Source organism: Corapipo altera, unplaced genomic scaffold, assembly GCF_003945725.1.
Source record: "Corapipo altera isolate COAL_440 unplaced genomic scaffold, ASM394572v1 175, whole genome shotgun sequence".
NCBI classification, from domain to species: Eukaryota; Metazoa; Chordata; class Aves; order Passeriformes; family Pipridae; genus Corapipo; species Corapipo altera.
Genome location: NW_020884942.1, coordinates 664,420 through 676,867, shown reverse-complemented (window position 1 = coordinate 676,867; position 12,448 = coordinate 664,420). Strand labels below are relative to the sequence as shown.

General features: G+C 50.3%; 1 protein-coding gene across 4 annotated transcripts; it reads left to right on the top strand.

Annotated features, from left to right (window-relative positions):
• Positions 1-264: 264 nt before the first annotated feature.
• On the top strand, positions 265-8,959 carry D2HGDH (D-2-hydroxyglutarate dehydrogenase). Of its 4 annotated transcripts, none has more exons than XM_027661866.1 (9): positions 265-791; positions 2,565-2,622; positions 3,582-3,721; positions 4,150-4,343; positions 5,475-5,643; positions 6,219-6,362; positions 6,799-6,941; positions 7,087-7,252; positions 8,481-8,959. In XM_027661866.1, exons 1-9 carry the CDS (start codon positions 539-541, stop codon positions 8,753-8,755), a joined length of 1,542 nt encoding a protein of 513 aa, XP_027517667.1. In that variant the 5' UTR covers positions 265-538; the 3' UTR covers positions 8,756-8,959. The 4 variants fall into 4 exon arrangements, with proteins under 4 accessions (XP_027517667.1, XP_027517663.1, XP_027517664.1 ...); XM_027661862.1 differs by having other exon boundaries at positions 7,087-7,277; positions 8,481-8,950; XM_027661863.1 differs by lacking the exon at positions 3,582-3,721 and having other exon boundaries at positions 4,150-4,348; positions 7,087-7,277; positions 8,481-8,950.
• The last annotated feature ends 3,489 nt before the right edge of the window (positions 8,960-12,448 follow it).

Below are 12,448 nucleotides of genomic sequence, written 5' to 3'. Positions count from 1 at the left end.
AACCAACATAAACTTTTTTTTTCCCTCTTTTCTTAACGAGAAAAAAGAAATAAGGAATGTAAAATTTAAAAAAAAAAGTATATCTGTATTTTTGGATCTTGGAGATGATGGATTATATTATAAAATAAAGTATTTTTGGGAATAAAAGGTGTGAGGGGAATGTGGGGGCGGGGGGGGGTTGGTGCTGTTGCAACCTCCGGCCGCTAGGGGGCGCTGACCCCACCCGCGCTGAGCGCGGGCGGGCGGCAGCGACCCCTGGCGGCTTGGAGGTCCGGCGCGCCGCGCTTCCAAGCCACTGAAAATCCTTGTCTTCTCCCGATTTATCAGGATAATCCCGGGCCTCCCCGCCCGATCCGGGTTAATTTAACCCCGAGGGGTGCGTGGCGCTGCGCTGTCGCAGCGGAAGAGACTCGCTGAGGCTCTAAACCAGCGCTGCGCCCCCCACACAGCGCCGCGTCCCCTCAGGGCGAAGGTGGGGAGTGGGGGGGGGAGGAAGGGGACGAGGTGACAAAGCCGCGGTTTTCCAGGACGAGGGGGCATGGCTTCGCCGGCCCTGTGGGCTTTGCTGAGGGGCTGCCGCGGGAGGGTCTTGCGGCCCCGGGGGGAGCCGCCGGGCAGGGGTTCGGCTGAGGTGGTGGCGACGAGCGAGCGCTACGCGGTGCGGAGGCTGCCCTTCGCCCGGCTTGGTGACAGCGATGTGGCGTTCTTCGAGAGGCTGATGCCTGGCAGGGTGGTGACCGGCGAGGAGGAGGTGAAGCCCTTTAACGTGGACTGGCTGAAGTCGGTGCGAGGTAAGGGAAGCCGGTTGGTAAAGCCTTCTCTCCCCCATCCCGCCCCGCTTCCGTACGAGAAGTTTGGCAAAAGGAAATCTCGCTTTTATTTACGGCCATCGCGTCTGTGCAGACCGCGGAATGTCCTTCCCACCAGACAGCGATTCCCCGTGCTGGCAGCACCGCTGGCACAGCCCGCAGAGCCCTGTTAGTCACAGTGTCACTGCGGTGGCTAAAAAGACCGCGGAGAAAAAGACTGCAGGCCAATGTAGTGTATAAGATAAAGAGAGCAGGCCCTTTAATGAGGCCGTAGGCCTAGAGGAATAAAGACCACGCGTGCCACCCCAGATGGTGGTTCTGTGATTTTATAATAAGGTCCATCCAATCCCAGATCTGTCCCCCCCTGGTTCTGCCCCTGACACGCCCCTTCGGGAGTTGGGCCTGAGGGCATTTGGGACCTCTTCTTCCTCATCTTCATCTTCTTCAAAGCAACTACAGTCCTTGGAGTTCCTCCAAAGTTCTGGGCTTGGAGGTCGCCGTGTCTGCACGATATCTCCTGGTCCAGGCCTAGAGTGAGATGTTCTTAAGCAGGGGTGTTTTTCTGCCATTTTACCTTGAAAAGAAGACTAAACATGCTAATGGGATTTATAGGGGTTGATAAAGGGTAAGTGATATAATACCTTCTGAGCTGGGAGGGACCCCCAAGAATCATCCAGTCCAACTTCTGGCCCTGCACAGACACGCCAACAATCCTACCCTGTCCCTCAGAGCATTGTCCAAACACTCATTGAGCTCTGGGAGCCTTGGGGCCGTGATCACTGCCCTGGGGAGCCTGTTCAGTGCCCGACCACCCTCTGGGGGAAGAACCTTTCCCTGATACCCAACCTAAACCACCCTGACACAGCTCCAGCAGTTCCCTCGAGTCCTGTCACTGGTCAGAGAGAGCAGGTTCTGATCTAATCTCCTTTACCTTTACAGAGATCTGTGCTGCCCCTCCAAAATTAGTTTTTCTCATAAAAAACACTCCTTTAAGAATTACCTGATATCTGGTAAACTTTCAGACTTTCATTAAAAACAAAAATAATATAAACCCTATAACTTACCAATTAATTTTTTTGGAAACAAATTAATTCAGTTAACAGTTTTGACTCGGAGAAGAATCTGGAAGCTTTGGGGAGACTTGATTGCAGCTTTCCAGTACCTGAAAGTGGCTTATAAAAAGGAGGGAGAGGGACTTTTTATATGGGCCTGGAGTGACAGGACAAGAGAACCAGAGGGCAGGGTTAGATGGGATATTGGGAATAAATTCTTCCCTGTGAGGGTGGGGAAGCCCTGGCACAGGTTGCCCAGAGAAGCTGTGGCTGCCCCATCCCTGAAAGTGTTCCAGGCCAGGTTGGACAGGGCTTGGAGCAACCTGGGATAGTGGAAGGTGTCCCTGCCCATGGCAGGGTGTGGAATGAGATGGGCTTTAAGGTCCCTTCCAACCCAAACCATCCTGGGATTCTGTGCCTCTAAATAAAACACTGCGAATTTTCTGTTGTTTCTGTCAAAGATTTCATGAGAATTTAAACCCTTTCCCATTGCCCCTACTGGAAACCAAGTCTACCTATCCACGCAAAGTTTTCACAGGGCTTTGAGGGAATGGCTGCTATTGAAATGTTTGTTTTAAAAGTGTTTAAAATGCCTCGCAGTGGAGGGAGCACTGTTATTTCCCACCTCATGCTTTCCCACCTGTTTCTTTCTGACCCCTGCAGAGCCACAGCTCGCCTTGAGAGTCCCTTGCTTTCATTGCAGGCTGCAGCCAGCTGGTGTTGAAGCCGCAGACAACAGCAGAGGTGTCTCAGGTTCTCAGGTAACTTGCACCTCTTCTGCTGGGCTTGGTGCTGAGGAGGCTCAGGCTTAGCCAGGGAGGACCTGGCAGGTAAAGGGAACTTGTAGGTGTTCAGACACCAATTCCTTAAGTATTGAAGTTGCTGAGGGTGTTTTCTGCATGACTTTTCCGCTCTGATAAATGGTTAAAATGAGGTGTTGTACGGGTACTCAGAGAGGAGCAGTCATGTAGAAGGATTGAGGAGGGTCTGTTTGAAAAGGTGAAGAAGGTTGGATCAGAACTGGGCAGTTTGAGGATCTGTTTCATCCACGGCCCCTGGTTCACTGGATCACCGTTTGGCTGAAGAGCTAAAGCTGCAGGAACCTGCTCCTGACTGTGTTAGAACAGGCGTGTGGAGCACAGGAAAGGCAAGCAGGGCTTCTGAGGGAACTCTGGTGCTGTGGGGCTGGGAGCTCAGAGAGGATATTGTGGGTGTGCTTGGCAGGGATGTGGCAGGTGGAGCAGCTGAGGCACAAGTTCGCCTTTTATTGCCTACAGGGCATTCATTTCTTGGGGGGGGAGGAGGAGAAGGAGGGCAGTCATGTCTGAAACTACTGCCAGAGGCTGTCTGTCAGGGCCCACAAAGGGAGCCAAGCTGTTAACTGAGACTGCTGCAGAAATAGCTGAGGTGTGAACAGTGAGCAGGGATTTCCAGGTGGATGTCATGTGCCAGATGTGTAGGTGCACACAGGGCTAACCCCAGGTGTTCATTCCTTTGCTCAGTGCTGGGGTGAGTTCAGGCAGGAGCTGCACTTTGGCACTGAAAGTGTCCCTTTGTACCAACTTAATCTTTAATCTAAATTTAATCTAAATGCTGCTGAATTTTAAGGACCACTGAGCACTGTCATAACAGCAGACGTTCATGTGGAGGTGAAACTCCTCTGATAGACTGGATTATGGCCTTAAAATGCATAAAATTTCAGGCAGCTTTCTCGTTCCAGGTACTGTCATGAGAGGAACCTGGCAGTGACCCCACAGGGGGGTAACACGGGCCTCGTTGGGGGCAGCGTTCCCGTCTTTGATGAGATTATTCTCTCCACTGCTCTCATGAACCGGGTCATCAGCTTTGACAAGGTGTCAGGTAAATATCACAGAGATGTGAGGCACAGGAATGAGCCCCAGGCCTCAAAACAGGCATTATCCTGGGAACAGATAACAGCAGGATCAGCAGGATTCAGCCCAGCATCATCATAAGGGGTGTCAGAGGTTTGTTTGGATTTGGAGAGTTAGGGATCAGGCTGGTGTGAGTCTTTCAGTTCAGAGAGAGAGAACAGGCAGAGAGACACTTAATGTGATTGTGTTTTACCAATCCAGAGTTGTGGGTGACCAGGTGATGAGGTGATGGGGTAGGACAATGCCCTGGAGCGTGCACAGATCCCTTGTGCATTTAAACTGAACCCCAGGAAGTTCTGGAGGAGGAGGTGGTTGCATCTGCTCCTACTGCTCCTGCCTCTCGGGAAGGCACCTTCCTCTCAGCCATCAGCTTGTAGCAGGGCGTTTTTGTTCCAGGAATCCTTGTGTGCCAAGCTGGCTGTGTCTTGGAGAGACTCAGCGAGTACTTGGAGGAGCAGGGGTTTATCATGCCTCTCGACCTGGGAGCCAAAGGCAGTTGCCACATCGGGGGGAACGTGGCCACCAACGCCGGAGGCCTGCGGCTGTTGAGATACGGCTCACTGCGAGGGACGGTGCTGGGCCTGGAAGTGGTAAGGCGAGTACCTGGCACTTCCCTTCTCTGTTTAATCCTCTACTTCCTGCTCCTCTGGCTATCCAAGCATGCAGAAAAGTTCCTCTCCAGGCTTCTGCTGTTAACTTTTCCTCGTTGGGCTCTTTTGAGAAGAGTCAGCGCGTGTCGCATCTGTTACTGCTGCGGCAGCTTCCAGCTCCCACCTCTGTGCTTGCTGACAGAGGTGCTGTTGGGTGGTTTGCTAATCCAGAGGAGTGAAAAGAAGGTGTCTCTGTTGGGGGATCCCAGGTTACCTGCATGAGGTTGGTTCCTCTGAGCGGTCTGCTAAATCCAGGTCTCTGGAATGCTCTGCTTAATCCATCCTGCAGCACTCTTTTCTAGTGGGTGCTCACTTGGCTTTTAATAGAATCACAGGATCACAGGTTGGTTTGAGTTGGAAGTGACATTAAAGGTCATTTTAAGGCTCAAAGCCCACCCCATAATAACTGCTTTGGGTCCATTTGGCTGCTGGCTTTGTGCTAGAGCCTTTGCTGTTCCTCAGCTGTTTCTGCCCTACAGGCCTGTGCCTCAATGTGTAAAGGCTGGAGTAGGGGTTCTAAAAGATTTCAGGGCTGGGGAGCAGAGCACTAATGGGAAATAAATTGGGCAGGGATCAAAAGCATGGCTTGGTTTTATTGTGTAGGCTTAGAAGGGAGAGTGTTTGTCTTTCAGGTCAGTCCCTCTAGTGTCAAAATAGCCCTTACTAATGTGCCTTGGTTGATACTCAACTTTGATTTCAGGCTCAAGTGACTTTACCTCATTCTGCTTAACTGTTCAGTTTCAAGTAGTATTTCTTGTTTCTGTTGAATACCCAGAGCTAGGGCTGCAGAGAATGGCTGGTCTTCTCCACCATTGGTAAGAAAAGCAGAGCAAACTGTATCTTCTGTTATTACTTGTCCTGCTGGAAGGAGAGAAGTATGAGGGAAATACCTACTCTATCCTACTCAGGTAGGATACAGAGGGGAGGAAGAGCTGGGAGTGGAGGAGCAGTGTGGGAATGGGCTGCAGCTGGTGTCCCCCTGCTCCAGGTGAGTGGCAGCTTGGTCACAGACAAGTTCATGACATCAGATTCCTACCTGGGAGCGCTGACTGGGCCCCCTTGTTCCCACAGGTGCTGGCTGATGGCTCAGCTGTGGACTGCCTGGCCTCTCTGCGCAAAGATAACACAGGCTATGACTTGAAGCAGCTCTTCATCGGATCCGAGGGGACCTTGGGAGTTATCACTGCTGTCTCCATACTCTGTCCTCAGAAACCTAAGGCTGTAAACGTGGCATTCCTAGGTAGGAGCTGATAGTAATGATTTCACACCTGAATTCAGAGGCTGGGAAGGGAACGGGGATGGAGAGGAGAAAGCACTGCTCAGCCTGCTGAGCTGGACCGCCAGCACTGGCTGGTTCCTGGGAAATATTGTGGGGCTCTGTGCTGAAATACCTGTGCAGGTATTAAATATCTGCTGGAATAACTGCAGGGGCAGGTTGCTCTGTAAGGAAAGTAGAGCCAGGAGATTAGGGTGAAGATGCAGGTAGGACAGTCCCCTCATAGACGAAGGCCTGGTCCGACAGTATCCAGAAGAGGTGAGCAGGGCAAGTCTGTGACAGTAGGCAGAGGCAGCCACCATCCAAGGGCCACCAGGTGACAAGGTGGTGACAAGGCAAGGCTGGGAAGTCAAGTCTGCAGAGTCTGGATCAGCAGAGTACGTGGCCAAGCACAGCTGCTTAAAAACTGCTTCTGAGTGTCCCTCAGCAGGGACAGAGTTATTTGTGGGGAGCCTTCTGGGCCTTTTTTGTCAGAAACCTCCAAAGAGTTTTGGGGGGTCTGTTTTTGTTCCTGATTGCTCTCTGTGTTCTGTCTGAAGGCTGTCAGAGTTTTGCTAAGGTTCTGGAAACATTCACAACCTGCAGAGCCATGCTGGGCGAGATCCTGTCTGCTTATGAATTCATGGATGAGAAGTGCATGGAATTGGTTGAGAGACATCTCAAGCTGTCCAGCCCAGTGAGAGGTACCGGTGGCATTCATGCTGCAGAAAGAGGCATTGTACTACTTGGGGATTTTTGGCCTAGTTTTAAACACTTCTTAAAAAGTTGGCTTTTGAAAAGTGGCTTCTGAAAAGCCAGTGAGAGTGTCGGCATCCCTCATCGTTTTTGTACCCAGTATTCCATTCCAAACACTTTTTATCTTTAAAGATAAGGCTTTTTACCTCTGCTTGTTCCCACAAAACTTATAGTTTTCTGAAAAGTGCTGGCTAAACAAAGGATAGAGCATGTCAGCAAAGTGCACTACAGATAAAAGATTGCCTCTTGAGCCCCTCTTCTGCCTGGCATCGGGGAGCGTGGGCACATAACATGTGCCAAGCTTGGGAGAAGCTCCAAAACCTGCCCTAAATTCCTGTGTTTTATCCCGGGGCACCTGCTTACTCTGGTCTCCCTCACTTTCAGGCAGCCCTTTTTATGTTCTAATTGAAACTTCGGGCTCCAACTCGACCCACGATGAAGAAAAATTGAACAACTTCCTAGAACAGGCCACGGCTTCTGGTTTGGTCACCGATGGAACTGTGGCAACGGACGATAAGAAAATAAAGGCAAGCCAGAGTTTCCTCTTCCACAAATCTCTTCAGGCTGGATTTGTGTCTTTCACGGGGAAATGCTCAGACTGATGTTTGGTATAGGCAGGGAACCCAAGAGCCACTTGGTTTATTGGTATTTGTGTGATCTTTGGTTGCTCAGACGCTGTGGAGCCTGCGGGAGAGGATCACAGAGGCCCTCACTCACGAGGGTTACGTGTACAAGTACGACATCTCTCTGCCTGTGGGAAAGCTCTATGACCTCGTGACTGACATGAGGGCTCGGCTGGGCCAGAGTGCCAAAAGCGTGGTGGGCTACGGCCACTTGGGTACGTGGGGATCCTGGGAAAGGAGGTGATTGCCCTTCTGTGCTCCAGGCTTAGCTGTGCAGCTTCCTAGTAGTGTTAAAGTCTGGGTTTAGAGTAGAGTTCTAGATTAGTGAGAGGCGTAAACTGAGGGCTGTCAGAAGAGGAGGGCGCATCAGGATCTTTGTGTTTGAATTTCATTGCTTTCAGACTGTATTCCATATGTTAATGGCAGGTTGCTGGCCTGCCAGCCAGGGACCTGGTCATTAATATCTTCTTCCTCTGTACTTTCTATTTAAATATTTAACTTGTTCAACTGGACCATCAATTTGGGTAATGTGCTTAGACATATTTGGCAGATAAACTGTTTTTTGTCCGAAGTGATTAGTCCTACTGGAAATGAATTGTTTGTGAGCCATTAACCTTCCAACAGAGAGTATAAAGATACTGCAGAGAAAGGCTGATACATTTGTCATCACGCTGGGAAACTAATCTAATTTTACAAGCAGGTAAATTGGTCGCTGAGCAGAGCTGTTCTGTTGTACAAAAAACTAGGGAACACTCTTGAGCACACTTGATTAGGGATGATTCGAAAGACACGTTGCATAACAAAGGCTCCCTGTGGTAGTTCTTGGTATTGAGGATTAAGCTTTGTGCAGTGAGGGTTTGCTGGGTTGCAGGAAGAGGATCTGGAGGGAGGAGGATGAGTAAGTTTTGTTTATCTTTGTGTGTTTTATCTTCAGAGCACCCAGCAGCTCTGTGCTTAATCAAATACCATCACACAGTGGCAAAAGGAGAAACTGTTCTGCTTTCTTTGTTTCTGTTGACACAATGCCAAAGCGCATTTAGAGCACTGCACAAACATAATAGGGAGAGAAAAAGTGATGAAGGGCCATGTTAAAATCTAATGATCATTTTGAAATGCTCTTGGGGAAGTCTTTGACACGGCATCACAGTGGCGGCACAATAATTGATGCAGCACAGTGGGAATTTTAAAATCACAAAAGTCGGAGTTTGAAAGTAGCATAACTCAAATATTGCACTGGAAGCATGGAAAAACAAAGATCCTATTTGAATTACTTGTGCACAGAGAGGCTGACGTTTTGTGGGACAGTGAGCTTGTCCTTTTTATACAGTTTGCAGACTAACAGAGGCCCCATTGTTTGAGTATGTGGAGGAGCCAGGAACGAGTATCCATTGCAGGGCCACCAAGTTTTCCTTCCAGACCCACCTCTGCGATGTTTTCTTCCAGGAGACGGGAACTTGCACTTGAACATCACGGCGGAGTCCTACAGCCATTCCCTGCTGGACGCCATCGAGCCCTTCGTGTACGAGTGGACTGCGAGGTGCAGCGGGAGCATCAGCGCAGAGCACGGGCTGGGCTTCAAGAAGAAGCAGTTCATTCAGTACAGCAAACCCAGCGAGGCAGTGGCGCTCATGCAGCGCTTCAAAGCCATGCTGGACCCCAAAGGGATCCTCAACCCCTACAAGACGCTGCCCTCGGCTCCCGAGAGCAGCACGCGCTGAGGGGCCAGCGGAGGGTGGCCCAGTACCTGCACTTTAGCCATAAACACACTGGTGCATCAGTAGGCACGTGGAGTGCTCCGTGTTTGATTTCTTTATTGGGATGGATCATGGTTGCTCTTTTCAGGGGTGCCTGCTCTTGCTGAAGAACACGCTACCGTGCTTCCTGTTTAATCTGAACACTGAAACAAACATGCAGGTACTGTGTCTGGGTATCCCAGCTCTCTGCATTCGCTCTGATTTTTCAGTGACACCAACCAGAGGAGGCATTTTCTCACTTGGGGTGCGCAAGTGAAGCATCAGAGACACAGCAGAACCTGTGGGTGCAAATCTTCCAAGTGAAGATGTTGCTCTTCCTAGCTTGTTTTATGTAATACACTTATCCCAAAGCCCACAACAGCATCAGGTTATGGCCTCTTTAGTGATGCCAATTCCAGGCTGTCCCAAATAGGCATCAGTGTTGTCCCACTCTACAGGTTTGCAGTCCTGGAAAGACTGCCCAGAGAAGTGAGGGTGCCTGGAGACCCAGCTTCTGGGGTTTATCAACTGGAGGGGAAATGTCAGCAGCCAGGCTGAGGGAGGGGACCCCAGGACATCTGTCTGGCTGGGGCAGGCTGTAGGCATGTCAGTATTTCCTGCTTCCTTGGCTTCCAATCTGTCCTTGACAGCAAGTCATGATTTGCTCTCACAGAGAGATGTAAAATTAACCCTCCCAACCTGGCTGGGTAGAGATAATAACAGTGACATTATAATCACCCAGAGGGATAATCCAAAAGGATGGGGCTTGGAGCAGCCTGGTCTAATGGAAGGTGTCCCTGCCCATGGCAGGGTGGTGGAACAAGATAAGCTTTAAGTTCCTTCCAATCCAAAGTATCCTGGGATTCCAAGATGGGAGTTCTTCAGACTCTGGAGGAACAACGGGCCTTGCAGAGGGATCTGGATAGATGGACCATTGGGTAGTTGTCAGTGGTGTGAAATTTAACAAGTCCAAGTGCCAGATTTTGTTCCCAAGACCAAGTGACGCTGAGCACAAGTATAAACTGGGAAAGGGACAGCTGGGAAGCAGCCCTGCAGAAAGGATCTGGGGATGCTGGTTGGCAGCAGCTCAGTAGGAACCAGTGGTAGCCAGGAGGGCAAAAGGCATCCTGGGGGCATCTCACAGGGCACAGCCAGCAGGGCAGGAGAGGGGATGGTCCCACTGTGCTCAGCACTAGTGTGGCCTCACCTGGAGCCCTGTGTGCCAGGGTGGGCCCCATCATTAAAGATGATGTGAAGGTACTTGAATGTGTCCAGAGAAGGACAACCATGCTGGTGCCAGGGCTGGAAGACATGTCCTGGGAGGAGGCTGAGGGCTCTGGGTTTGTCTGGTTCGGAGAGAAGGAGGCTGAGGGGCGACCTCATCACCCTCTGCAGCCTCCTGAGGAGGGGACGTGGAGAGGGAGGTGCTGATCTGATGGGAACGGCTCAAAGCTGTGCCAGGGGAGGTTCAGACTGGACATTGCAGAGGGAATAACCAAATACTGCAACAGGCTTCCTGGAGAGGTGGTTGATGCCCCCAGACTGTCAGTGTTCCAGAGGCACCTGGACAATGCTGTAACTTTAGGACAGCCCTGAACTGGTCAGGCAGTTGGACCAGATGATTGTCGTAGGTCCCTTCCAGCTGGACTGTTCTATTCTATCGTGGTGGGTTTTGTTGGTTTGGGGTTTGGTTTTATTTGCTACAGTCTGTTTTGAAATAACAGAAGAGATGGTAATTTATGGTTTGTTGTACAAAACCACATTGTCACCCTTCCGCTACAGATGGCAGTGAGTCATCTGGTCTACTTGGGGCTTGCTTGTCATATCCGCATTTACCAACACCTGTCACTCTTAACCCAGGCTCTGTTGTATGCAAACGAAGGTGATGATTGGGAAGAGCCTAGGGATTTGCCAAAGGTAAATAACCTGACCACCTTCTACAAAAAAATGACACTTTCTGTCAACATGGGTGCAGCTAATTAATCCACGCAGAGACAGATGTTGTCCAGGCAGCTCTACCTCATAACTTTATTACCCCCATATATACATTTTTTACCCCATGTATACAGAGGACATCAAGGCAAGCCAGATGTTTCTTATCCCCACACATGCCCACGTGACTGCTTTCATTCACAAAGAACAATTATGCCTCAAGGGGCCTTCCAGCTTGACCTTGTGATTCTTTTCACACACGCTAATCTTAGCTCTGGCTAGCTTAGGACCACAATACTTTTACTTTAGTATTTTCTTCTTCTTCTTTTATCATCCAGGTGGATGGTGGTGTCTGTCTAGCTGCCCCTACACGTGGGGAAAGCCCTGCACGTGGGTGTCAGCAAAGCCTTTGATGCTCTTTCCCATAGTCTTGTCCAGCGTGGGCAGGGGTTTGAGCGGCCTGGTCCGATGGAAGGTGTCCCCTTGCCCATGGCAGGGGGGTCGGAACGAGGCGAGCTTCCAACTCAAACCATCCTGTGATTCTGTGATTCTCCTGGACAAGCCGGCAAGGCACAGAGCAGCTGCCTGGGCTGTGGGACAGGTCGGAAGCTGGCTGTGGTCAAAGGGTGCTCGTTGGTGGTTTTTACTCCCATGTGCTGGTTTGGGAAGCCTTACTGGATGCCATGAGGGTAGGACACAGTAGCTGTATTCTCTGCTAGCTGCTTTCCAGTGATTTTGGCTCCTTTGCAGAGCAGTGACATAAAAGCTCCATCCAGAGCCTTTTCCTTGGAAGAGGAATCATCCTGGGGAGTCAGTTTTCTTCTGTTTTAGCCCAGAACACAAATCTCTACAACACTGGGAGCTGTTGGATTGCATTAAGGATGCTGGCTTATGCTCAGCACCATGTTGCAAACACCCTTCCCAATACAGTTCTAAGATCACACCTCTCTCAGTTTGGCCACATGGATGCTTTTGACAGGAATACCTCTGTGTCTTACATGGCCTGCCAGTATCTAGTCCTGCCCTCCCATCTTGTCCCTTCAACTCCTTCTCTCTGCTATGGCACACTCCTCACCTCTCCATTCCTCAGGACGAGTCAGAGAGGAGCTTATCAACCTCTTCTTGGGTGAAGCAGAGTGAACAAAGCCGTCATTAGCAAAAAGGAAGAATTTCTCCACAGAAAGAGTTAGACATCAGAAAGGGTTGCCCAGGGAGGTGATGGAGTCCCCGTGCCTGGAGGTGTCCAAGGAATGACAAGGAATGAGCACTCAGTGCTCAGGTCTGGTTGACAAGGTGGGCATCGGGCACAGGTTGGACTCGATGATCTTGGAGGTCTTTTCCAACCGAAATGATTCTAGAATCCTGTGGTCCTCTGAAGAAGACAGCCCATGGAACACAGCCAGCCTGTGCTGCTTGCATGTGGGGTGATGCAAAAATATGAAAAGTCTATGATGTTTTTGAGGGGAAAATAGGCAGGATTTGCTTTCTGCTAGGATAAGCTGATGCAGCTCTTTCTTTCCAAATCAGACTGTTTATATTCTCTGCCTTTTTCCTACACCATTCTTTCTCTTTTTTCCCCCAAACTACTGACCATCACTGTTTAAAATACAGGCTTTCCACGTGAAAGGCTCTTTTTGGGAAGCAGAACTTTCCACACTCCTGCTTTTCAGCTACATATGGAGAGAGTGCTCGGGAGGGAGTCAAGGCTGACACACAACCTAGTGCTGTGGCCAGGGAAGTTCTGGC